The following is a 26,568-nucleotide window of genomic DNA, read 5'->3' on the forward strand; positions in this document are numbered from 1 at the left end:
TACCAACACTCAGCAAACAGCTAAGGAAACAAACCAACCATACAAATGAACTGAAAAGTACAACTAAATAGAGGAAAATAAAACTCAAACTTGAGCTAACCCCAGGCTAGACTGTACACAGCCTGGGTTGGTCTAGACCGATACGCAATGACACAGTGGTCAGGGAAGCAGGGGAGAGGTGCAGCCTAAAGAGGTGAGTCTTCAGTCTGAACTTGAACCTGGTCAGGGAGTCAGCAGTTCTGACCTCAATGGGAAGGTCATTCCACCAACGGAGAGCCAGGACAGACAGCAGTCTTGAGTGGGCTGGGCAGGAGCAGAGAGGAGGAGGGGCCAGGCAACCAGTAGTAGCAGAGCATAGGGATCTGGTTGGCATGTAGTGGTGGATCAGACTCTGGAGGTATGCTGGCCCTAACCTCTTTACAGCCTGGTAAGCTAGCACCAATGTCTTAAATTTGATACAAGCTGTGATAGGTAGCCAGTGCAGGTCAGCAAGCAGAGGGGTAACATGGGAAGAATGAGGGAGGTTGTAGATCAGGTGAGCTGCAGTGCTCTGGATGAACTGCAGGGGTCTGTTGGCAGATACTGGAAGGCCAGCAAGGAGAGAGTTGCAGTAGTCCAAGTGGGAGAGGATCAGTGCTTGGACCAGGAAATGAGTAGGGTGGGTGGTGTGGAAAGGGCGGATCCTTTGGATGTTGTAGAGGAGGAATCTATACGTCTGTGTCACTGCAGCAACATTCGCTGAGAAGGAGAGTTTGTCATCAAACACAACCCCTAGGTTCTTCGCACTGGGTGAAGGTGACAAAAGTGTCCCCCAGGGAGATGGCAATGTCCAGGAGTGGAGAAGATGGAGCAGGAATGTAGATCACCTCTGTCTTGCCTGGGTTGAGTTTCAGGTGATGATTGTCCATCCAGCTCTGGATGTTACGTAGACAAGCAGAGATGCGAGCGGAGCTCTGAGTGTCAGAAGCAGGAAAAGATAGAAGCAGTTGGGTGTCATCAGCATAGTAGTGGTAGGATAGACCACAAGCAGAGATAATCAGGCTGAGAGACTGGGTGTAGAGGGAGAAGAGAAGCAGATCAAGGACTGAACCTTGAGGGACACCAGTGGTGAATGGGCATAGTGCTGATACAGTACCAGACTAGGTAACTTAGAAGGAGCGACCAGAGAAGTGGGACTTGAACCACTCTAGGGCTATCCCACAGATCCCCAGAGCGGATAATGATGACAGGAGAATGGGGTGATCAACAGTGTCAAATGCAGCAGAAAGGTGAAGGAGAATCACGACAGAGGAGAGGGAGGCAGAATGTGCTGCATAAAGTGCCTCACTGACAGAGAGAAGCACAGTCTTGATTGAGTGAGTGTCTGGCTTGGAGGCCAGACTGGTGAGGATCCAGGAGGGTGTTCCATGAGAGAAAAGAGGAGAGATGGTGAGCAACAGCACATTCAAACCTCTTTAATAGGAAGGGGAGAAGAAAAATGGGGCAGTAGTTCTGGATGACAGAGTGGTCTAGGGTGGGGTTTTTTCAACAAAGGAGTGATGTGGGCCCATTTGAAGCTGGAGGGAACGTATCCAGAGGACAAGGAGGAGTTGACAAGGGAGGGGATACATGGAAGGATGTCAGGAGTGATGGTCTGGAGCACAGATGAGGGATAGGATCAAGGGCACAGGTGGTAGCATGATGAGAGAGCAGAAGCTGGGAGACATCAGAAATGGAAAGAGGAGAAAAAGCAGAGAGCAATGGGGAAAGGCAGGGAGGTTGGGGAGGGGGAGGCAGGTGTGAAGGCATTGCAGATGGCCATGATATTTTCCTCAAAAAAAAAAAAAAAGACTGCAAATTCCTCTGCAGTGATGGAAGACTGAGGTGCAGCTGGTGGAGACTTGAGGAAAGAAGACAGAAAAAGACCTGATGAGGTTTGGAGATGGAGATTTGAATTTTGGGGTGATAAAACTTGATCTTGGCTGATTTGAGCAAAGCTGTGAACTCAGCAAGAAGGGCCCTATAGTTAGACAGGTTGGCTGGGGGCCTGGATTTTCTTCACTTCACTCTGCTGCACATAGGCTGCTTCTGTTGGAGTGAAGTGTTTCAGACATCCAGGGACAAGGAGGTGAAGATCGTGTTGGCCTGAAGACAAGACAAGATCATGTGTTCAGTGATGAGGAGAGAGAGAAGAGCAGAAAGAGAGGAGATACAGCAAATTCAGTGAGAAGACTGGAGGAGGTTTTAAAGGGGTGAGGGAAGCAGTGACAGAGGATGCAAGAGAGGAGGGAGAGAGGAATTGAAGGCTACAATGGACTGTCACAGTGGGGGTAGGATGGAGGGAGGATGGTTGGAGAGGAAGAGGGAGGGAGAATGAAATGAAGTGGTGGTCAGACAGATGGAAAGTGGTAACTGTGGAATCTGAGGCAATTTCTGAGGAAGACCAGGTCTAGAAGGTTGCCAGCTTTATGGGTTGGAGGTGAGTGCAGCAAAGGAGTGGAGTAGTGGAAGGAAGGTAGCAGAGTGGGAGGCTTCTCAGTGGAGGTTGAAGTCTCCCAGGAGCATCAATGGGGTGCCATTTTCTGGGAAGGAGTTAAGTAGGATGTCCAGTTCATCAAAGAAACATGCCACACAGTCAGGGGTGGTGATAAAAAAAAAACAATGACAAAAGGGTTAACAGGAGAAGAGACTGAAACTGAGTGAAATTCAAAGGAGGAGTTGGAGAGGTGGGAGAATGGAAGAGGTGAGAACTTCCATGACTGAGAAGTCAACAAATCAGTGCCATCACTATCATGTCCAGACAGCAAGAAGTGTAAGAGAAGGAGAAGCAGGTGGAGAGAGCTGCAGGTGTTGTGCCATTGTCAGGTGAAATCCAGGTCTCGGTCAGTGCAAGGATGTGGAGGGACAGGAGGAAGGCGTGGGCATAGATGAAGTCAGCCTTCCGTGTAGCAGACTGGCAGTTTCATAATCCAGCAGTGATCCAGAAGGTGTCAGTGGAGGTCGCTGAAGGGTAGATGAGGTTGGAGAGGCATCATCCTCGTGGGGGGCCATGGTGACAGAAGCACTTTTTGTGGGTGAGACCACAAACAGGAATGGTGTACAGACACATAATAAACAGGTTATGGGAGTGGTAGGAGAGGAGGAGAAATTTTGGGAAGGAGCAACGCATTGCTTGAAACAACACTAAAAGCCCAGCTAATTTAGCAGATGAAAAACAGCTGACTGCTCACACAATCTAAACTGATAGGCAAATCTCATCTAGTAGCGAAGCAGATGTAAACACAAGGTAATGGAGTAGCATGCACCTAACAAGCAGCAGATAAACAGTTTTCAACAGATAGAAGCAACAGAAAAACACAGTATTCCAAATCATGAAAACAACTAGCAAAATGCAGAAAACTTAGCCTGCTCTAGAAGTAATATGTAGCTCCAGTAGCAAATGATGAATCACAATCACACTAAGCATCAGAGTGAACTAAAGAGTGATCTTCACTCATACGAATCCAGTCAAGTGTGTTCTGATGGAGCAGTAGGAATAATAACATGCTCTGTGTGTGTGTGTGTGTGTGTGTGTGTAGGCATGTATGCAGCCATGCCGCGGGACATCCTGTTGGTTGTGGGGAATGAGATCATTGAGGCTCCGATGGCGTGGAGAGCTCGGTTTTTCGAGTATCGTGCTTATAGGCCACTCATTAAAGAGTACTTTAGACGAGGAGCCAAATGGACCACTGCACCCAAACCCACCATGGCAGATGAGTTATACGATCAGGTTTCTCTCACTCACTCACTCACTCACTCACTCACTCACTCACTCACACACACAACCCCGATTCCAAAAAAGTTGGGACAAAGTACAAATTGTAAATAAAAACGGAATGAAATGATGTGGAAGTTTCAAAATTCCATATTTTATTCAGAATAGAACATAGATGACATATCAAATGTTTAAACTGAGAAAATATATCATTTAAAGAGAAAAATTGGGTGATTTTAAATTTCATGACAACAACACATCTCAAAAAAGTTGGGACAAGGCCATGTTTACCACTGTGAGACATCCCCTTTTCTCTTTACAACAGTCTGTAAACGTCTGGGGACTGAGGAGACAAGTTGCTCAAGTTTAGGGATAGGAATGTTAACCCATTCTTGTCTAATGTAGGATTCTAGTTGCTCAACTGTCTTAGGTCTTTTTTGTCGTATCTTCCGTTTTATGATGAGCCAAATGTTTTCTATGGGTGAAAGATCTGGACTGCAGGCTGGCCAGTTCAGTACCCAGACCCTTCTTCTACGCAGCCATGATGCTGTAATTGATGCAGTATGTGGTTTGGCATTATCACATTGGAAAATGCAAGGTCTTCCCTGAAAGAGACGTCGTCTGGATGGGAGCATATGTTGCTCTAGAACCTGGATATACCTTTCAGCACTGATGGTGTCTTTCCAGATGTGTAAGCTGCCCATGCCACACGCACTAACGCAACCCCATACCATCAGAGATGCAGGCTTCTGAACTGAGCGCTGATAACAACTCGGGTCGTCCTTCTCCTCTTTAGTCCGAATGACACGGCGTCCCTGATTTCCATAAAGAACTTCAAATTTTGATTCGTCTGACCACAGAACAGTTTTCCACTTTGCCACAGTCCATTTTAAATAAGCCTTGGCCCAGAGAAGATGTCTGCGCTTCTGGATCACGTTTAGATATGGCTTCTTCTTTGAACTATAGAGTTTTAGCTGGCAACAGCGGATGGCACGGTGAATTGTGTTCACAGATAATGTTCTCTGGAAATATTCCTGAGCCCATTTTGTGATTTCCAATACAGAAGCATGCCTGTATGTGATGCAGTGCCGTCTAAGGGCCCGAAGATCACGGGCACCCAGTATGGTTTTCCGGCCTTGACCCTTACGCACAGAGATTCTTCCAGATTCTCTGAATCTTTTGATGATATTATGCACTGTAGATGATGATATGTTCAAACTCTTTGCAATTTTACACTGTCGAACTCCTTTCTGATATTGCTCCACTATTTGTCAGTGCAGAATTAGGGGGATTGGTGATCCTCTTCCCATCTTTACTTCTGAGAGCCGCTGCCACTCCAAGATGCTCTTTTTATACCCAGTCATGTTAATGACCTATTGCCAATTGACCTAATGAGTTGCAATTTGGTCCTCCAGCTGTTCCTTTTTTGTACCTTTAACTTTTCCAGCCTCTTATTGCCCCGTCCCAACTTTTTTGAGATGCGTTGCTGTCATGAAATTTCAAATGAGCCAATATTTGGCATGAAATTTCAAAATGTCTCACTTTCGATATTTGATATGTTGTCTATGTTCTACTGTGAATACAATATCAGTTTTTGAGATTTGTAAATTACTGCATTCCGTTTTTATTTACAATTTGTACTTTGTCCCAAATTTTTTGGAATCAGGGTTGTACCTTGGTCCAATGGCAACTTGAACACTTACCCTGGGTTGAGTCCTCTTGGTCTGTTTTTTTTTTTTTAATTTAAATCTTTAATGTTGCTCATCAAAGCTAGTGTGCTAACTGAATCATGAAGTTCAGTCCAAAATGACATCACACCAAGACCCAACATCATATCCTGATGATGTCTGAAGTATATTTCACTTAACATCTCATGTAGTTAGCATGTTGGTATGTTATCAAGCTAATGAGTGGATATGTTTCTGTCATGAATGAGAGATAATAATAATAATAATAATAATAATAATAATAATAAATGTAAGTCATAAACTTTGATAAAGGAATGTAAACACGCAATACACTCAGTGTTCAAATACTCACAGTAATGAGAATGTTACTGTTACTGTTGCTAAGCAACCAGGGAATAGAAAAACTGGAAAAGCCAAGTGTAAGCTAGCTACTGACTGAGGCTAACAAGAGGGTTTTAATAATAATAATAATAATAATAATAATAATAATAATAATAATAATATAAAAAATTTAATAGTGCATTACTTCATTTAAGATAAAAACAACAAAAATATTCCTCAATTAGTTTAAAATTGTTTACATTAGTTTAAAAAAATATAATCATCATCATCATCATCATCATCATTATGATGATGATTATTATTATTTTAAATTAACTTTTCTTGAACTACTGTTTTCCGAAATGTGTCAGTATGTGTATTCCAGTGTCTTCAGGTTTCTTTCCAGGAAAAGTGAGATTGTGTTAAATCAAGGTCATTCTCACTCAGCAAAACTGTCTCGCTTATCACCCCTCCCCCTTTTTTTCCGTCTCTCTTACACATGTTAAAACTCTCACGTTTGATAAAGGAATCTGTTTCTACCTGATGGTTATGTTCGAATTGGGATTATTCCAGTAAACATGAAGCTGTAGATGAGACATACTTAAATCATTGACCGGTCCACTTCAGATGTTAACTGGATTTCAGACTGACAAAAAAAAAAAAAAAACTGTTAAAAACAGTACATTGCTTTAAAAATAGGTCCCTATGGGTACATGTGGCTATTGCTTATAAAAAAAAAAGTTTTCTGATCCCATGTCCATACAGTAAATATAGCATATATATTTACTCCATGAGGCAGTAGCCACAGAAATTAAGTGTAATCCAAAAACGAACAATTTAAAAATCACAGAAGTAAAATATACCAAGTGTCAGTACTTTATATTATTCTACTCTTACCTCTTACAGTTTTCGAAACTGAAACCTCCGAACCGAGGCTGACACACACACGCTGTCGCCCTGACCCAAACTCTTATTTCCCGGAAATGGCTCAGTGCTAGAGCTCAGTGGTCTCAATACTCTTTTCGACTACTTCCCATAACAACTTGGAAGTGTGTCACATCTACATCACACATGGGACCACTGGCTGAAGAAGGCGAGGAAAGGGGGATGACCTGGAGTAGATTTTATAATAGGAACACACTTTCCCTCGGTAATAAGCATAAACATGTCTGAAAGCGATTTCTTTAGTCTAGTCCATTTATTTCAAATGGTGAACTGAATTGTATACACTCACCAGTCATTTTAATAGGAACATCTGTACAGTATACGCATGTGCAGTGCGCTATTGTTGCACTCATTCTTACATTCTTACAACACAATGACATGATGGCTACAGCCTCTATGAGGCAGTAGCCACAAAAATCTCTTCTTTGGCTCTTGTGTCTTTGTAGACAGTCTTAGCAGCTGTTTGCAGATGCACGACAAGCACGTTCATGACTGATTCTGCCGATGTTGGAGAGGCACGGACGATTGCATTTGTGGCAGGGGAAGATCAGTCCATCAGGCGTGGAGGTTGATGATGCTCTGTCTTTTCTGTGCTGTTGCTTTGCCTCGTGGTCACTGCACTGCTGTCTCTTGTATGCCAAGGCTCCCTTGTGGATTGCTGCCATCCATCTGCTTCTGTCGGTGGCTATTTTCTCCCAAGTGTCGGGATTAATCTGAAGGTTCTTCATGGTATCTTTGCAGACATCCTTGAAATGGAGTTTGGGATGTCCTCGATGTCGTTTGCCTCCAGCCAGAGCTCCAAAAAGGAGCTGCTTGGGGATGCGGGAGTCCTCCATCTGCCTGACGTGACCCAGCCACCTCATCCATGATGCCAAGGATTTTCCGGAGACAGCAAAGATGAAAGGTGTTGAGTTTTCACTCCTGACCCTTGTATGTAGTCCACGTCTCTGATCCATACAGAAAGGTGCTCAGCACGCATGTGTCATACTCATGAATTTTCATCTTGGTGGTGAGGTACTTGTTTTGCCAGACTGTCTTTGTTAGCCTGCCAAAGGAGGTGGCTGCTTTGCCTATTCTGCAGTTAATTTCCTCATCCAAGGAGACAGAGGTAGTGACAGTGGAGCCCAGATAACAGAACTTCTGGACAGTGTCAAAGGGCTTGTGATCAAGTCTTATTGGCTCTTGCATGTCATCAGGTGTGCCTTGATGGAGAACAGTTTTCTTCATACTCACAACCAGGGAGAAGGCCTTGCAGGTCTCATTCAGGTTGTTGATCATCTCCTGAAGGATGGTGGGGTTGTGAGCAACAAGTGCAGCAGCATCTGCAAACAGCAGGTCATGCAGCATTGTCTGTCAGATTTTGGTTTTGGCTTTGAGACAGGCGAGGTTGAACAAAGAGCCATGAGTCCTCCAGTGTAGGAGTACTGTACATCCCATTCAGAGTTCTGGAATGCTGTTTCTAGCAGTATGGCAAAGTAAATACCAAAGAGGGTAGGAGCCAGTAGACACCCCTGTTTGACCCCGCTTCTAATTTCAAAGGCTTCTGATCGTACTCAGTCAAACTGGATTATTCATTCATTCATTCATTCATTATCTCTAGCCGCTTTATCCTTCTACAGGGTCGCAGGCAAGCTGGAGCCTATCCCAGCTGACTACGGGCGAAAGGCGGGGTACACCCTGGACAAGTCGCCAGGTCATCACAGGGCTGACACATAGACACAGACAACCATTCACACTCACATTCACACCTACGGTCAATTTAGAGTCACCAGTTAACCTAACCTGCATGTCTTTGGACTGTGGGGGAAACCGGAGCACCTGGAGGAAACCCACGCGGACACGGGGAGAACATGCAAACTCCACACAGAAAGGCCCTTGCCGGCCCCGGGGCTCGAACCCAGGACCTTCTTGCTGTGAGGCGACAGCGCTAACCACTACACCACCGTGCCGCCCCAAACTGGATTATAATAATAATAATAATAATAATACATTTTATTTATAAGTGCCTTTCAAGGTACCCAAGGACACTGAACAGTTAAAAAAAAACAATAAGATAAGAACAACAATAATAAAAATCATGAGAAATCAATAATGATAATAACGTTATTAAAAATCAGAGAGAAAAGGCCAAGCTAAAAAGATGTGTTTTTAGCTGTTTTTTGAAAGAGGACAGTATTGAGCATTGGCGCAACGCTAGTGGCAGGACATTCCACAGCTTAGGGCCATTAACACTGAAAGCCCTGTCACCCACAGAGCAGAGCCGAGAGTAAGGGACTACTAATAAGTGGACATATGTGGAATGAAGATTTAGAGGTAGCTGATATGGAGTTAGAAGATTTGATAAATAGGGAGGGGCCAGGTTATGTAGGGATTTGTAGACAAGCAGGATAATTTTGTACTGGATGCGGTATTTGACTGGGAGCCAATGCAGGTTGTAGAGAATAGGAGTAATATGATCCAGGGCCTGGTGTAAGTGAGTACCCTAGCAGCTGAGTTTTGGACATATTGCAGCCTATTTAGTCACTTGGCTGGGATGCCATCGAGCAGGGCATTGCAGTAGTCCAGTCTTGAGGTGATAAAAGCATGTATAAGCATTTCAGCTGCAGATGAAGTTAAAGAGGGACGAAGTTTGGAGAGTCTTTTCAGGTGAAAGAAAGCTGTTTTAATAATATTTTTAATGTGTGAGTCAAAAGAGAGAGTAGAGTCCAGAATAACACCCAGATTTCTTACTTCAACAGTAGTGAAGGTAAAATAACCAGGAATAGATAGCTGTGAGTGCTCTACTTTTTTCAAGATAGAAGGGGTGGAAATGAGGATGGCTTCTATTTTATCTTGATTTAATTTAAGAAAGTTCTGCACCATCCAATTGTTAACTGCATTTAGACAGTTGACAAGATTGGATGGAGGGAGTGGGTGAGAGGGTTTGGTTTGAATGTAAATTTGGGTGTCATCTGCATAACAGTGAAAGTTGAGCCCATAATGCTGTATTATGTGGCCAAGAGGGAGGATGTATATTACAAATAGTAAGGATTCCAGGACAGAGCCCTGAGGGACACCATGAAGGAGGGGTGATTTAGGGGATCTAAAGTCTCCAATTGACACAAACTGTTCTCTCATGGTAAGATAAGATTTTAACCAGACTAAAGAAGAACCAGTGATGCCAAACAGAGTTTCTAAGCGGCTCAATAAAAGATTGTGACATACAGTGTCAAAAGCTGCAGTAAGGTCGAGGAGAACAAGTATACTGACATGGCCAGTGTCAGCAGCTAACAGCAAATCGTTGACAACCTTGACCAGGGCAGTCTCGGTGCTGTGCATGGCCCTAAACCCAGACTGAAACTTCTCCCAAAGATTGTATTGGGCTAAATGCTCTTGGAGCTGATTGGCAACAATATGCTCTAAGACTTTTGCAATGAAGGGAAGATTGGAAATGGGGCGATAATTTTTTAAATCATCAATGGCTGCTCCAGGTTTTTTCAAGACAGGAGTGATGGCTGCTGTTTTGAGAGCCTGAGGGACTAAGCCAGTTGAAAGGGATGAGTTTATTATCTTGACCAGCAGAGGGCAGAGAACTGGCAAGCAAATCTTAACCAAAGGGGTGGGCATAGGGTCGAGGAGACAGGTGGTAGGCCTGGATTTAGATACTAAGCCAAGGACATACTGCTCATCGACTAATGAGAAAGCAGAGAAAGATCCAGCTGGTGGTGGACAAGGAGAAGGGACATTAGAAGGAGTGATGGGAGTGGATTTGATCTGCTTGTATATAGAGCTAATTTTGTTTTGAAAAAATTCAAGGAATTTACAACAAAGATCAGTGGAAGGAGTAAGAGGAAAGTTTTTAGCAGGCAGGAGAAGTTTGTTTACAGTAGAAAAAAGGGCTCTAGGGTTTCCTTGGCCTCTGGTAATGATGGTGGTGTAATAGTTGGTCTTGGCATCAATTAGAGACTCTTTGTAGGCAGAGACATGGTCACTGTATGCCAACACATGAACTGTCAAGCCAGTTTTACGACTAAGTCTTTCCAGCTGCCAACCAGCAGCCTTCATTTTACAAAGCTCAGGTGTGAACCACGGAGCAGAGTGAGAGAAAGAGACAGTGCGTGTCTTCAGGGGGGCAAGATGATTGAGAGAGTCAGCAAGATGAGAGTTGTAGAGCATGACTAACTCCTCAGGGGATGAGTTTAATGATTTAGTGGTCAGAATAGGATGTAATGTGTCAAATAAATCAGCTGTAGCTATGTTTTTTGTATTCCTGTATGTGATGGTGCGAAATACACGCCTGCGATGGAGAGGCTCAGGGACAGCAATATTAAATAAAATGGCCATGTGATCAGAAACACAAAAATTTCTGGAATATAAATTTGATGGTGTGATGCCAGAGGTACAAACAAGATCTAAGATATGGCCCTTTGAGTGGGTGGGAAAATCTACATGTTGGGTGAAATCAAAACAATCAAGGACAGCCACAAAGTTTTTAGCACGATTACAGTTATGAGTCAACATGAATGTTCAAATCACCAAGCACCAGTATAGATGGACATAGAGCACTGACAGATGAAAGCAGCTCAGACAATTCATTAATAAAAACAGAGGAAACTCTGAGAGACTGGTAAATGAGCAAAAGCAGTAGAGGTAGACCACCAGTAAATTTCAGAGCAAGGCATTCAAATGATGAAAAATCCTGCAAGGGCACAGATACAATCCTGTATCTGGAGCGACAGATCACAGCAAGACCACCCCCTTGCTGTAATCTAAGGCCTTCTCTTGCAGTTGTCTCAGGGAGAAGATCATATCAAGTGTAGCACACTTTGAGTGGAAACCACACTGGCTCTTAGGTAGCACTCTCTCTCAGCCAGTCGCTGTAGTCTTGTAAGGATGACGCCACAGACTCGGCAGCAGAAGCAGTCTAGTAGCTGGGCATTGCACTGGCTGGGGGTGGGCATGCATTGGTGAACCCAATTTTACTAGGGGGGTCCGGGGGCATGCTCCCCCGGAAGAAATTTTTGAAAAAAACACTCTAAAATGGTGTATTTTGAGCTCTTCAGACACCCTGTTCCACTGCTATATGTTGTCCGTCACTGAGCGCATTTGCAGGGAATATTCTGTTTCATACATATTGGCAGTATTCCGTTTGCGCATGAGTCATGTTGTAAACTCGTTCCGAATACCCATCACTGAATGTGCAAACGGATGATTGTGATCAATGTTGACAGCAAATTAAGATTGATATTTACAATTAAGAGTGTGCAACAGAAGATTACATCACACTCATCCTCCCTGCACAAAGCCTAACTGCAGTCACTGAATCCCTTCTAAGTGAAACCATGCACATTAAAAGTTTTATGTCTCAAATCTAGTTTTGTGAAGCATGACAACATTAATCTTTAATACAGATGTGTTTTGTAGGTTAACTGAAACGTCAAAACCAGTTTCTTACCTCCAGTGCTTAGTTTGCAAATCAAACGCCAAGTGCATGACAGCGCAGGGCTGACGAAATGGGCGCAGGCTGAAACATTAAGAAAACAGTGTGTCATGTATAACTATTTTGTAGCCCATACAGTAGGCTTACTATAATCAACAACTCAAGTATAACTATTATGTAGTGATTAAAAATTCAAGCTCACCCTCAGTAAAGCGGTAGGCGACGATGTGCAGCTGCGTGGAATCTTCGCAAGACAGTCTCACTCCACTCCTCCCTGAACTTTTTTGTTAAGTCCTTCTCAAATGCCAATTTGATCAAATTGGCCTTGCGTGTGCAGCATGCTTTGTCTGTGGTCGGTGAAAACGTTCTTCAGAGTGGAAAAGGAGTTCTCACAGAGAGCAGTGCTTATGCCAAAAGTCAGAGCGTGTTTCCATTTCCGTTTAACAAAACCATTTCCGTTTAACCCGGATCATTACGAATTAACCAATCAGATGATTACAAATAGTTTTAACACATTTTAAATTAAGGATTTTTCTTTAATATTATGCCCTTTTTAAAAAAAAGTGTTTAATTGTAGTAGCCTGCGATTTATTTATTTATTTATTTATTTATTTAAAATATTGTGTTAAGCTGTTGGCCCTAGCTTATGACAGGGCAGGCAGGCCCACACTAGGGCGGGCCCACGTGCCTAAATGGGTGGGCCCGGCCCCCAAAGGCCCGCCCATTGCGCCGGGCCCTTGACACAAGCAAAGGCCTTTCCTGCAATGCTGAGCAAGGAGATGTCACGGTAATTGTTGCAGTCCCCTTTATCACCCTTCTGTTTATAGAGAGTGATGATGTTAACATCTTTCATGCTAGATGGTACTGTTCCTTCCTGCCAACAGAGAGCCAGGAGTTGATGTAGGTGTGGTAGGAGGGGTGCTTTGTTCAGCTTTAGCAGTTCTGCAGGGATGGCATCTGTTCCGGGGGCCTTGCTGCCAGAGAGCTAGTCGATTGCTTTGCTCAGTAACTCCATGGTTGGGACCGTGTCGAGTTCAGTCATCATAGGGAGAGTGATCAGTGGTGTTTGGTCTTCCAGATGGTGTTCCACTGAGTAGAGGTCCAAGTAGTGCTCAACCCAGTGCTCTAGCTGCTCCTTCTTATCGACTATGATCTCACCAGTTTTGGACTTGATGGGGGCCACCTTGGTCTTGCTTGGGCCCACTGCAGTTTTGATTTTGTCAAACATCATCTTTGAGTCACCACTATCTTTAGCGTTCCAGATATCGGAGTAGAGCTTGGTCCAATACACATTTGCACATCTTCTGGATTCCCTTTGAAGATTACTTTTGCTGTTTTTTAGTCAATCTGAGTATGACTGGGTGGGTGTGGAGTTGTAGGATAACAGTGCTTTCCTTTTCTCTTCCAAGAGAGGGAGCAGAACCTCAGCATACTCTTCCATCCAGTCTTCACACATCATCTGCTTTCTCCCAAAAGCATCCATTGCTGATTCAAGCATGGCAGAGCTCAAGGTTTTCCATTTCTGGTCGATGGACTGTGCTGTGCTGGTGTTGGGTCCTTGGTCTTCAAGGTAGTCAGTGAGCTTAGCTGTGAATTCACTTTGTCTGGCAGGGTTGCGCATGTTGACAGTGTTTAGCCTTGGGATCGTGGGCTGCTTAGCAGAATAGGACTTCTTTTTTGCCCGCTTAGTTTTGGAGAGAACTAATGCATGATCTGTGTTGCAATCTGCACTGTGGTATGATCTGGTAGACTTCACTGTGTTCAGGTTGCTCCTCCTTGTAAGCACAACATCCAGCTGATGCCAATGGGATGACCTGGGATGGCGCCATGAGACTCTGTGTCGCTGCTTGCTGTCGAAGAAGGTGTTGGTCATGCACAGCTGATGCTCAGAGCAGAACTCCAGCAGCCTCTGTCCATTGTTGTTCATCTTGCCAATGCCAAATTTGCCGAGACAAGATGGCCAAGAGTGGTGGTCTGATCCCACACGGGCAATGAAGTCACCAAGGATAAAGAGATGGTCACTGGCTGGTACTCGTTGCATGGCTTGGCCGAGGTCTATGTAGAACCTGGACTTGCATTTTTGGTCAGCAGCCAGAGTTGGTGCATAGGCACAGACGATGCTGATCTGAACAGAGTGTGTCTCCAGCTTCATGGTGATTATTCGCTCTGAGATTCCAACTGGAGTGCTGATGCTTTCTAGGAGGTTGTTGTGCACTCCAAGCCCACGCCATGAAACTGTCTGTCCTCTTCACCAAATCCTTGCCAAAAGAATGTGTAATTCTTTTCCTTGATGGAGCCGGTGTCAGGTAGCCGAGTTTCTTGTGGAGCTGCTATGTCCACACTGAGTCTGTCTAGTTCGAGGTCAATGATTGCTGTTTTCCTGGCACTAAGGTCTTCTTCTTCAGTTCCAGTTCAGAGGGTTTGGACATTCCATGTTCCGAGATGTAAGTGTTTCTTTCTGGGTCCTTGGATACATCTGCCGTTCGAATTTTGGTCTATCCTCTTGCACCCAGAGAGGCAGGCAGACATAATGGATCGGTATCTTATTGGCCAAGGGCTGCTCATCTTGGGCGAGCAGTAAATGATCAGTGGCGTGCAATGACTCCTCCCACCGTCGAAGAAAGCCACTGGCGTCTCCTCTTACGTCAATTCAAGGGGGCTTAAAACTGATAGACTGCTTTCTTCCATGTTAATCCCTCATGATGCATCGATCACAAGCATGAAGTGTCTTCTTCACCCACCAACTTGCTGCTATGCCTGGGCGACAGGTATGGAGAAAGTGCTGTGCCCAGGTTCCACTTTCCCCCTCTCGGTTGTGTTGAATGTTTCCAAGAAAAGACAAGGTTGATATGTTTGGAGTTTCAGCAGGACTGCAGGGGATGCCAGTCATGAGCATTGCATGCATGGTCTAACGGGTCCCTCCCTCCGGATTTTTCATTTGGGGCTCACTCCCCTAGCCTTTGCCTAAAGAGACATGACCTACAAGGCAGCAGGTGGGTTTGATTTCGGAGTTGCCTTCCCCTAGCCTTTACCTCTGATAGCATACCCTACAAGGCAGCAGGGGACTGATTAGTGAGTGCCAGGGCATGTCCACTCACCGGTGGGCCTGTACACTGCACCTCTGGGGCTCAGACCTGCTCCGAGATCCCTCACAGTTCAGCATTACCCATGGTGTGTCAACTAGGAGGCACTGTGAGAGTTCTGGTGTGGTAGGCTGTAGTATTGGACCAGGTGGGTGGAGCACAGAAGCACAGCAGGCCAGAACTGAGTTCTCAATGAACTATTTATTTTTAACAATATGTGTGGCGGCGGCACGGTGGTGTAGTGGTTAGCACTGTCACCTCACAGCAAGAAGGTCCTGGGTTCGAGCCCCGGGGCCGGCAAGGGCCTTTCTGTGTGGAGTTTGCATGTTCTCCCCGTGTCCACGTGGGTTTCCTCCGGGTGCTCCGGTTTCCCCCACAGTCCAAAGACATGCAGGTTAGGTTAACTAGTGACTCTAAATTGACCGTAGGTGTGAATGTGAGTGTGAATGGTTGTCTGTGTCTATGTGTCAGCCCTGTGATGACCTGGCAACTTGTCCAGGGTGAACCCCGCCTTTCGCCCGTAGTCAGCTGGGATAGGCTCCAGCTTGCCTGCGACCCTGTAGAAGGATAAAGCGGCTAGAGATAATGAGATGAGATGAGAACATGTGTGGCTTTTCAGCTCATTCACTCATTTTCCAGCCACGCACACACACACACAAGTGTTCTGGTTGGGGAGAGCTCCCTTCCTCTGCTCTCCTCTCCTTTTAAAGGGCGCGGTCACTGGGGAAGACACACAAACACAGGTTAATCCCCATCAGGTGCAATGATTCCACCACTTACCTTCCCTGACTCCGCCCTCCATTCACAGACCGACGTTTGGCCACGCCCCCGCTGCCACATAGCCATAAAACCATCAGGAGAGGTCTTACGCACATGGCCTCTCTTTTCGCTCATGGAGTTAGATGGTGGCTGCAGCTGGAAGAAGAATGACAAGCACACACGCACGCAACTACCAGCCACAAAAATAAATGACGGTTATCTGCACAAAACAAGCCCTGCAATTATCTGGCGACTTGTCCAGGGTGTACCACGCCTCTCACCCATAGTCAACTGGGAAAGGCTCCAGCTTACCCGCAACCTTGCACAGGATAAGCGGTTACAGATGGATGGATGAATGCACAAAACAACAGGAAAAGAAACACAAATTCAGTTTTGTATATAATTTGCATACTGCTATCTAGAACATCATGTGAAATTTACCTTGCTCCTATGTAGTCTTTGGACTGGGGGCAGGGGCAGGGTAGAGCATCAAGAAACAACCAGGCAGTAGCATGGTTTAATAGCACTACCTCTCCTCATATCATGCAAGCATGCATTTGACTGTTATAATGCACACTTTTGCCACGTTTTAGTACAGTTACATAGTATTTCCTCTAGTGGTCATCCTGCATAGTAAAGAAAGTGTGTGTGTGTGTGTGTGTGTGTGTGTGTGTGTGTGTGTGTGTAGGATTATCCGATCAAGACAGTCGAGGACAGACACAAACTGGCTGCAGAGGGGAAGTTTGTTACTACTGAATATGAACCATGCTTTGATGCTGCTGATTTCATCCGAGCTGGAACAGATCTGTTTGTGCAGAGGAGCCAGGTGATACACACACACACTGCAACCACACTATAACAAACTCTTTTACTATGAACTTTCGCATAATGAACTAAGTTCGTGTCTCCCACCTTCAATGACCATGAGTCAGTCTTTAAAAAGAAAACACTGAGCCATATGCTCCTCTTTCCACCAGAGACAAACAATAAGTAGTTTGTAAGTAAGTCTATACAAATACAAATAATACCAATTTGTATTGTAAGTAAGCTTGTAAGTAATAAGTCTGCAGTTGATGATCTGGCGACTTGTCCAGGGTGTACCCTGCCTCTCGCCCATAGTCCACTGGGATAGGCTCCAGCTTGCCCACAACCCTGCACAGGATAAGCGGTTATGGATAATGGATTGATGGATGGAAGTCCGCTGTCAAGTTAAGAATACATGTTAATGCTATAAAAGAAAGGCTTAATGAGCCTTGCTTAGGTGTCAGTCATGAACAATTATCGAGAACAGTGATCAAAGGATCGATAAAAGGACAAAATGACTGCAGACATCATTGGTGATTTGCGACACATGAATGAACTGAATGGTGAAGAATTAGAAAACAGAGCGAGTCAGTGCATGGACAGTAACAACAACAAACCTGTAACCTCTGTTATTTCTATAACAGATGAAGAAATCATTGCCTCTGTTCAAGATCCTTTAACTCGGTCAGTGAACTGCAATAGTGACTTGGATATTTAAGTCATCAAAAGAAAAAGGAGTCCAGAATTTCAAGTTTCTTTGCCAAGTAAAACTGATGGGACACTACTGTAGTATCGTACTGGAACAGCTTGTATGCTGGGGCAATGAGGAACTGGGAGACAGGCCAAGGGGCATTTTTTTTTTAAATATTATCTTTACTTTCACTTTTCTGTGACTTTAGGTTTTGCTCACGCTCATGCATGTGCATGCACACGCGCGCACACACGCGCACACGCACACACACACACTTATGTTGGGGAATACAGCTGTCTCTGGTTACTGGCCATCTGAAAGACACACAGAGACACATTAATAGACAGCTAGTAATTAGACACAAATGTAAATCATCACATGTTACCTGCTGGTTCAACCAGACTCTTCACTGTTCGCAGCCGACGCTTGACCACGCCCTCGCTGCCACACGTACTTTTAATAACTAAACCTTTACAGTATTCACATTATTTTTATGTCATGGAAAGTGTGACTTATTTCCTTTACTTTGTTAATATGTAAGTGAATTAAGTGCAAATATAAATTAAACAGTTGGTCTTCTTTTATGTAAGAGTGAGTGTTTGGTGTGACAAGTGTAAACATAAAGTTTAGTAATACTTTTTAGTATAATGAACTATTTAGACATCCCTCAAGGAGTTCATTATAGCAGAGTTGCAATGTATACTAATATATATATATATATATATATATATATATATGAATGACTGGGGGCGGCACGGTGGTGTAGTGGTTAGCGCTGTCGCCTCACAGCAAGAAGGTCCTGGGTTCGAGCCCCGGGGCCGGCGAGGGCCTTTCTGTGTGGAGTTTGCATGTTCTCCCCGTGTCCGCGTGGGTTTCCTCCGGGTGCTCCGGTTTCCCCCACAGTCCAAAGACATGCAGGTTAGGTTAACTGGTGACTCTAAATTGACCGTAGGTGTGAATGTGAGTGTGAATGGTTGTCTGTGTCTATGTGTCAGCCCTGTGATGACCTGGCGACTTGTCCAGGGTGTACCCCGCCTTTCGCCCGTAGTCAGCTGGGATAGGCTCCAGCTTGCCTGCGACCCTGTAGAAGGATAAAGCGGTTAGAGATAATGTGTGTGTGTGTGTGTGTGTGTGATTTTGCAAGTATTTTACAGGGAAATGGTACTGTAAGTATTGTATTAGCTGAAAATGCACCAGAAGGCATGTAAATTTCGAAATTTTCCAGAACCACCTACTACTTTTTTAGCCAGCTACTTCAGATTTTCTGGAGAACCCTGGATATAGAGGAGGAAGAAGAAGAAGAAGAAGAAGAAGAAGAAGATGTGATTTTCCACAACTGCAGGAAGACTGCTGTACTGTAGTCATCCATCTTGGAATTAACTAGCTTGAGCACACATTGCTTGTAACAACCAAACCCAGACTTGACCGTGTAGCATGTTTTGCCAGCTGCTATAGTCACAGCATGGCAATTCAAATTTCCACATCAGATTAGTTTTCTCTGCAAATACTCTGCCATAGTGTTTGTGGAACCCACTGTGGCTTGATGTTGAAGCCTCTGAAATCTCCACAAGAATGTATGCTGTAGTATTTGCTACTTAGTAATGTGGTCTTTAAACTGTATAGCTTTTATTTATACTTACAATTCTTTTCTCTCAGAGAACAGACTATAAAGAGCTAATAATGTTCACATCTGATCACAGGTGACTAACTTCATGGGGATTGAGTGGATGAGGCGTCACCTCGCTCCCACCTACAAAGTGCACATAATCTCATTTAAGGATCCAAACCCCATGCACATAGACGCCACCTTTAACATCATTGGACCCGGACTGGTGCTGTCCAATCCGGACAGACCATGCCACCAGGTGAGTGTCACACCCTCTTTGTTTCAGTTGAGCTACTATGCTAAACTGCTCATATGCTAGGCAGTTGTCTAACAGTTTGCTTAGGAGTAGCATTGTTTTTTAAAACTCCTGTAGCCTATCCTGAGTCAAGATAAAGAGGAAACTCTTTTTTCAAAAGAAGGGTTTGATCAAGTTAATTTTTTTTAATTATTATTGTAAGATGAGCAACTTGATACCTCAGAGGTGATGCTTTTGTACATGGAGGGTTAAAACACACAAGCAAGTGGAACCTTAGAAAAGGTCAAAAGGAATGATTAAGAAAGATGAAGGACAAGAATTTGGGAACAGGGCAAGGGAGTAACTTTGATTTTGACATTGGTGGGGACACAAAAGTGATCCAAGGCAGAGCTTCCGAAAGGTGTTTATTTTCCATTAGCAATCATAATTTCATGTCATGCAGATCTTATAGGTTAACGAGGGCAGCTGTGGCCTAATGGGAGTTAGGGAGTTGGTCTTTGGACCCCAGGGTTGCAGGTTCAAATCCCACCCTTACCTCTCCCTACATCTCCATCCATGGCTGAAGTGCCCTTGAGCAAGGCACCTAACCCAGCATTGCTCCAGGGACTGTAACCAATACCCTATACCAAAATAGTAACAGTAAGTCGCTTTGGATAAAAGCGTCAGCTAAATGTAATGTAACGTCATGTAATGAAAGTCAAGGAGGCAACTTCAGAGTTCTCAGCTTTACTCATGCAGGATGTTAAGGGCTGCAAAAGTGCAACATACTGTCAATTAACATACATCAAGAACATTGAAACACATAACTACAACATGTAACATGTAAGTACACATAAATGAAATGAATCTGATGATTTATTACTTTTAAACCACACAATTCCTAATTTGTGTTTAAGCAGTCATTCTGTCTCTTCCACAGAAATACATGAAAATATGAATTAAAAACTTCAAGCATTTTTGGCATTAAATATTGTTTTTTTTTAATTCAATATCTGTATTGTTTGACATGGGGGGGGGTCTCAAAATTCACTGACTGCCTTATTGAGACACTCATAAATGGGTGCTACTGGTGGCATTTTCTATTCTGTAATTAAGCTCAAATTTAGTTAAAATGATTTGGATATATAATTTAGTGATTGCCTATTACAGTATAGCATGATTATGATTACATTAGTATTGCATTTGTAGTATACCCCCCATTTTTTTGTCTTTTTGTTGCCCCTCCATTTTCCATATTATGTCTTTTTGTTGCCTGTTTCTCTGTTCGTAACGTGTGTTATGATTTTCACTGCAGATGTGCTTGTGACTTCTTTTATGTTCATGCTGCAGTTACCAATATTCGTCTGTAGGTGGCAGTAAAGGACCATGGATTTGTTGTATCTAGCCTAGCCTAGTAGTAGTAGAAAGGTTTCTGTAAAACGGTGAATGCAGCAGACTCAGCAGCAGACTCAGCAGCTGTCACGCTGTTGATTCTGAAATGCAAGTCACACATCTGCATGGCCATGCAGTAGCCTACATCTGACTACTTACATTCTGTAAAACCATTAGGTCTATAAATTTAACATTCATTCATCGAGGATATTATCTAACACCAAGTTACATTGCTCCAGCATTCCTTTTCTCTGCAGCTATGCAGTAGCCTAGCTCTGATGCGTCCTGTCACGTTGCTAAACCTGCCTAAGGAGCTGCAGCAATACTTTTATGAAGGGTTTCCATACATCAAAAGGATTTTGTTGAGTTTTTAAAGCTCGACGGAAACCCTGCACTTACATTCTTGACTTTGAAGAAGAATGAACGAATGTCTCATTTCTTGGGAGGGGGGCCATCATCCATGATACTCAAGTCAGCATGTGAGTCGTAGGGCAAGCATGCATGGACATCGAAGTCCAGCTCAATTTGTAGGCTGATGGAGAGTGGGGGGGTGCGTGGGGTAGGTCAGGTGTGTACATGTGAGATACGGGGGGTTGATGGGTGGGTAGTCACGGCTGCTGTGGGAAGTGTGGTGCTTTTACAGCAGATGGAGTGACAGCTGGGATAGCCAACCATGTAAGTTAGCGAGAAACAGGTAGCTAATCAGAGAATGATATCTACATTAGAGGGGGAATGTAGAGGAGGAATGTTAAGTGTCATACATTTAACCCTTTGTGTGCCTTATGGCCCTTTTCCACTACCCGTTTTCAGCTCACTTCAGCTCGCTTCAGCTCACTTCAGCCCGACACGGCTCGCGTTTCAACTATCTAAGAACAGCACGACTCAGCTCGCTTCAGCCCTGCTCAGCCCCCGAAACTCGCACGGTTTTGGAGTGGGGCTGAAGCGAGCCAAACCGAGCTGAATGAGGCTGGGGGCGTGAGGAGACACTCCCCTGTGCACTGATTGGTGAGGAGGAGTGTCCTCGCATGCCCACACACGCCCCGCGAGCATGCTGGGATCTGTAAACACCGTAAACCCGGAAGAAGGAGAATTACGAATTACGAGAGTTATGAAGCCTTATGCGCCTCGCCTCATCTATACGCTCTTGCCAGTATCTGTTGGCGTTGTCGGTGACAACAAGCCACAGCACCAAGACCAGCAACACTAACGACTCCATGTCCTCCATGTTTATTGTTTACTCTCCGGGTTGTGAAACTACCGCTTTAAAGGTCACTGATGTCACTGTTTGCGCCGCATAACGACATCACCTGACGTCCACCCACTTTTGCTAACTCCACCCAATGTGTCCACCCACTTCCAGCCAGCACGGTTCAGCGTGGTTGTAGTCGAAATGCAACTCCAACAGCCCCGCTCAGCTCGACTCAGCACGGCACGGCTCAGCCCGACTCAGCCGCGTTGGTAGTGGAAAAGCGGCAATATAATCATTGCTCAGGTTAGGACATCAGTTTTATTGATCGTGATTACACAGTAGTGGCTGAATATTGGTAGGGACACGTCCCTAGCGTCCCTACCCAAAATTACGCCCTAGACAGGGAAATGTCAGTAACCACATTGAGAGCAACAGCTCAAGATGAACTACAAACATGGATTCCATTAACTACAACTCCCAAGATCCACAGCACCCTCTGTCACCTGAGTTCTAATTGTCTTTCATTCTACTCATCACTTCCCCTGCTATTTAAGCCTCCCTCTCACACTTCATAGATGTGAAGTATTGTTCAGTGTTTATTCCTGTGTACTGAGCTGGTTGTTTATTTAGTCAGCATTCCTGGTTCCTCAACCTAGTTTCTTGTTTATCTCACCTCGCTCTCTAGTCTAGTCTCTGTTGCCCTGTTTGCTGATCGATCAACCCCTGCCTGTTTTCTCAACTACAATTCTCATCTTGTGATTTGGCTTGATCTCCAGTTTGCTTCCCCACTCTCCTCTGCACATACATCTGTAAGTGCCTGCACCCTGACAGGAAACAAGCAAGCTATCAACAAAGAAACTAAAATCCACACCACAAATGTGAAGACAAGGAAGAAGGAAAACTACAAATTGGGGGGGGGGGAAGGAAATTAAGAATAAAGGAACTGAAATGCAGGAAACAAAGTGGTTAAGAGCTAGGCCAATAGCAAACTGGTGATGTGATGGGGGTGCTCTGTAGTTATCATTGAAGACTGATGTCTTGTGTCCCTATGCAGCTCGAGATGTTTAAGAAAGCTGGCTGGACAGTGGTGCATCCACCAACACCTTTAATTCCTGATGGTGAGTTTCATGTTCAAACAGCAGTGGAAAATGAATAAACCATATAACTCCCACTCTGAAAGTCTGTGAATAAAATTTTTGTACGTTATCAAACATTAAGAGTAAATCTTACAAACAAAAATTAGATGGACACATCCTTTAAATATTCAGATAATATAACTGTATAATGTAACGATTTGTCATAGATCACCCTCTCTGGATGTCCTCCAAGTGGCTGTCCATGAACGTCCTGATGCTGGACGAGAAACGCGTCATGGTAGATGCTAATGAGACTACCATTCAAAAAATGTTTGAAAATCTTGGTAAGCAACTTGGCACACTTCTCAGTTTTTTTTTGTTTTACTGTACTACATCTTAGTGAGTCTCCCAGTGTGTGTACACACTTCTGCACTACGAGTGTGCAAAGTACAGCATCTTAAATATAAAAGTTGTGACTGCATAAGTATTCACCCTGAAATTATGCTGCAACCATTTTGCCACCAAAAATCACATAATTAAATTAACTGGAGTCAGTACAGTCCTTGAAAAAAAATTCCCAGTCTTACTTACAGAAACACTTTAATTGCCAGGTATGTGGAGACACACAAGGAATTTGACTCCTGTTCACTTAGCTCTCATAGTACAAAACAGATAAAGCGTAGACACAAAACAAACAAACAAGCAAACAACAACAAAAATAGGTGCATAGTGCAAAGTAATCCAGGTAAGTCAAGTATGGAATAGTTAAATAAATATAAAGTATACAGTGTGCACAGAATGATGGTATAAGTGTTCAGATATTTTGTGATATTACTGATATATGAATCTGGATTTTAGCTGTTCATCACAGAAAGGATTTCCCTTTTGGTGCAATATGGTGCATAGTGCAAAGATGAATAGTAAATTTAAATAAGTATAAATATAAGTAACAGTGAGCACAGAATGACAGTATGAGTGTGCAGATATTTTGCAAGTGATATTACTGATATATGAATCTGGATTTTAGCTGTTCATCACAGAGACAGCCTGAGGGAAGAAACTGTTCTTGTGTCTGGTTGTTTTTGCATACAGAGATCTATATCGCCTCCCTGAGGGGAGAAGATTAAACAGATTGTGACCAGGGTGTGATGGGTCCGCAGAGATGTTACCTGCCCGTTTCCTGACTCTGGACAAGTCTTGGATGGAGGGCAGGTTGACACCAATAATTTTCTCTGCAGACCTTATTGTCCGTTGCAATCTGTTCTTCTCCTGTTTGGTGACCGATCCAAACCAAACAGTGATGGAAGAACAAAGAACAGACTGAATGATAGCAGAGTAGAATTGTGTCAGCAGCTCCTTAGGCAGGTTGAGCTTCCTGAGCTGGTACAGAAAGTACAACCTCTGCTGAGCCTTTTTGATGATAGTGACTGTGTTTGTCATCCACTTCAAGTCCTGAGAGATTGTGGAACCCAGAAACCTGAAGCTTTCAACAGCAGTCACAGTGTTGTTGGTGATGGGCAGCAGAGTGGGGGGGGCTCCTCCTAAAGTCCACTGTCATCTCCACAGTTTTGAGCGTGTTCAGCTCCAGATTGTTCTGACCGCACCACCAGACCAGCCTTTCAACCTCCCGTCTGTATGCAGACTCGTCACCGTCCCGGATGAGGCCGATGACCGTTGTATCGTCTGCAAATTTCAGGAGTTTAACAGACGGGTCTCTTGAGATGCAGTCGTTGGTATAAAGGGAGAAGAGCAGTGGGGAGAGCACACACCCTTGGGGGGCGCCAGTGCTGATCGAGTGCTGGATATGATGCTCCCCATCCTCACCTGCTGCTTCCTGTCAGTCAGGAAGTTTGTAAACCACTGACAGGTGGAGGAGGGCACAGTGAGCAAGCAGCACCCAAAACATACTTGCCTGAGAAACAATTCCACTTGCCCAGAACTTTATTTTGGAAAGGACATAAAGCAGTTGTTTTATTTTTTTTAAATAGATGAAGCATAATTATGAAAAATCCACAAAACCATAACACCAATATATGCAGACACATTCAGAAAGAAAGAAGTTCTAGTAGCAGAGGAATTAATAATTTAAGGTATATTAAGCTGTGGAGAGTTTTGAATGAGTATAATAATGATGCTGGAGCTTTGTTTCCGTTATCAAAGGAACAGTCTGTGCAAAATGTCACCGTGGAATCAGAGTGTAGAAATGAACCTACAGTTTGGGAGAGTTCTACACAAACACACTAAACTTTACAACAGCTGCACACATGTGAAACGGAAATAAATCGACTAAGGCAGGAAAAATATTTTGGATAAAATTGTTACTGTCCGTTACACACTGATCAACCTGTGTGACTCAACTGTCTCTGAATCGAGAAGAAATGAAGTGAGAACTGAGCATTAACCATTTATTGAAATTATTACGACGGGTGATTATAGTTACTATATGACTACAGCTACAACTGGAATGTGCTGATTGTTAGTGTTTGTAATTATTGTACCATCCACTATTAGATAAAATTAAAATAAAGACTGACATTGTTTGAAAGTCTAAAACAAGATATTTTATTTTACACATCACTTCAGATATTGTTTTAACAATAATAAGCATCACTGTATACAGTGCCTTGCAAAAGTATTCATACCCCTTGAACTTTTTCACATTTTTCCACCTTAAAACCACGAACTTAAAAGTTTTTTATTGAGATTTTATATAATAGACCAACATAAAGTAGCACATAATCGTGAAGTGAAACAAAAATGATAAATGGTCTTCAAAATTTTAAACAAATAAAAATCTGAAAAATGTGGTGTGCATTAGTATTCAGCCCCCTGTCCTCTCTCATCTCATCTCATCTCATTATCTCTAGCCGCTTTATCCTGTTCTACAGGGTCGCAGGCGAGCTGGAGCCTATCCCAGCTGACTACGGGCGAAAGGCGGGGTTCACCCTGGACAAGTCGCCAGGTCATCACAGGGCTGACACATAGACACAGACAACCATTCACACTCACATTCACACCTATGCTCAATTTAGAGTCACCAGTTAACCTAACCTGCATGTCTTTGGACTGTGGGGGAAAACGGAGCACCCGGAGGAAACCCACGCGGACACGGGGAGAACATGCAAACTCCGCACAGAAAGGCCCTCGCCGGCCACGGGGCTCGAACCCAGGACCTTCTTGCTGTGAGGCAACAGTGCTAACCACTACACCACCATGCTTGCCCCCCCGTCCTCTGATACCTCTAAATACAATCCAGTGCAATCAATTGCCTTCAGAAGTCATCTAATTAGTTAATAGAGTCCTACTGTGTGTAATTTACTCTCAGCATAAATACACTTGTTCTGTGAAGGCCTCAGTGGTTTGTTAGAGAACACTGAAGAACAAACAGCATTATGAAGACCAAAGAACTCACCAGACAGGTCAGGGATAAAGTTCTGGAGAAGTTTAAAGCAGGGTTAGGTTATAAAAAAATATCCCAAGCTCTGAACATCTCAAGAAGCACTGTTCAATCCATCATTCAAAAATGGAAAAAGTATGGCACAACTGCAAACCTACCAAGACATGGCTGTCCACCTAAACTGACAGAGCGAGCAAGGAGAGTACTGGTCAGAGAAGCAGCCAAGAGGC

The 26,568-nt window shown here is 44.0% G+C and overlaps 1 protein-coding gene and 1 pseudogene across 1 annotated transcript in view; one reads left to right on the plus strand and one right to left on the minus strand.

Annotated features, from left to right (window-relative positions):
* The window catches only part of gatm (glycine amidinotransferase (L-arginine:glycine amidinotransferase)), a 51,201-nt gene that overhangs the window by 16,036 nt on the left and 8,597 nt on the right, over positions 1–26,568 (plus strand). Inside the window, exons 4-8 of the mRNA XM_060923074.1 lie at positions 3,558–3,748; positions 16,637–16,774; positions 19,144–19,308; positions 22,920–22,983; positions 23,169–23,285. Of these exons, the coding sequence (XP_060779057.1) occupies positions 3,558–3,748; positions 16,637–16,774; positions 19,144–19,308; positions 22,920–22,983; positions 23,169–23,285 (675 nt within the window). The remainder of the gene's footprint in view (positions 1–3,557; positions 3,749–16,636; positions 16,775–19,143; positions 19,309–22,919; positions 22,984–23,168; positions 23,286–26,568) is intronic.
* Positions 185–3,237, minus strand: LOC132887625 (uncharacterized; annotated as a pseudogene).

The sequence above is a fragment of the Neoarius graeffei genome, chromosome 6 (assembly GCF_027579695.1).
Source record: "Neoarius graeffei isolate fNeoGra1 chromosome 6, fNeoGra1.pri, whole genome shotgun sequence".
NCBI lineage: Eukaryota > Metazoa > Chordata > Actinopteri > Siluriformes > Ariidae > Neoarius > Neoarius graeffei.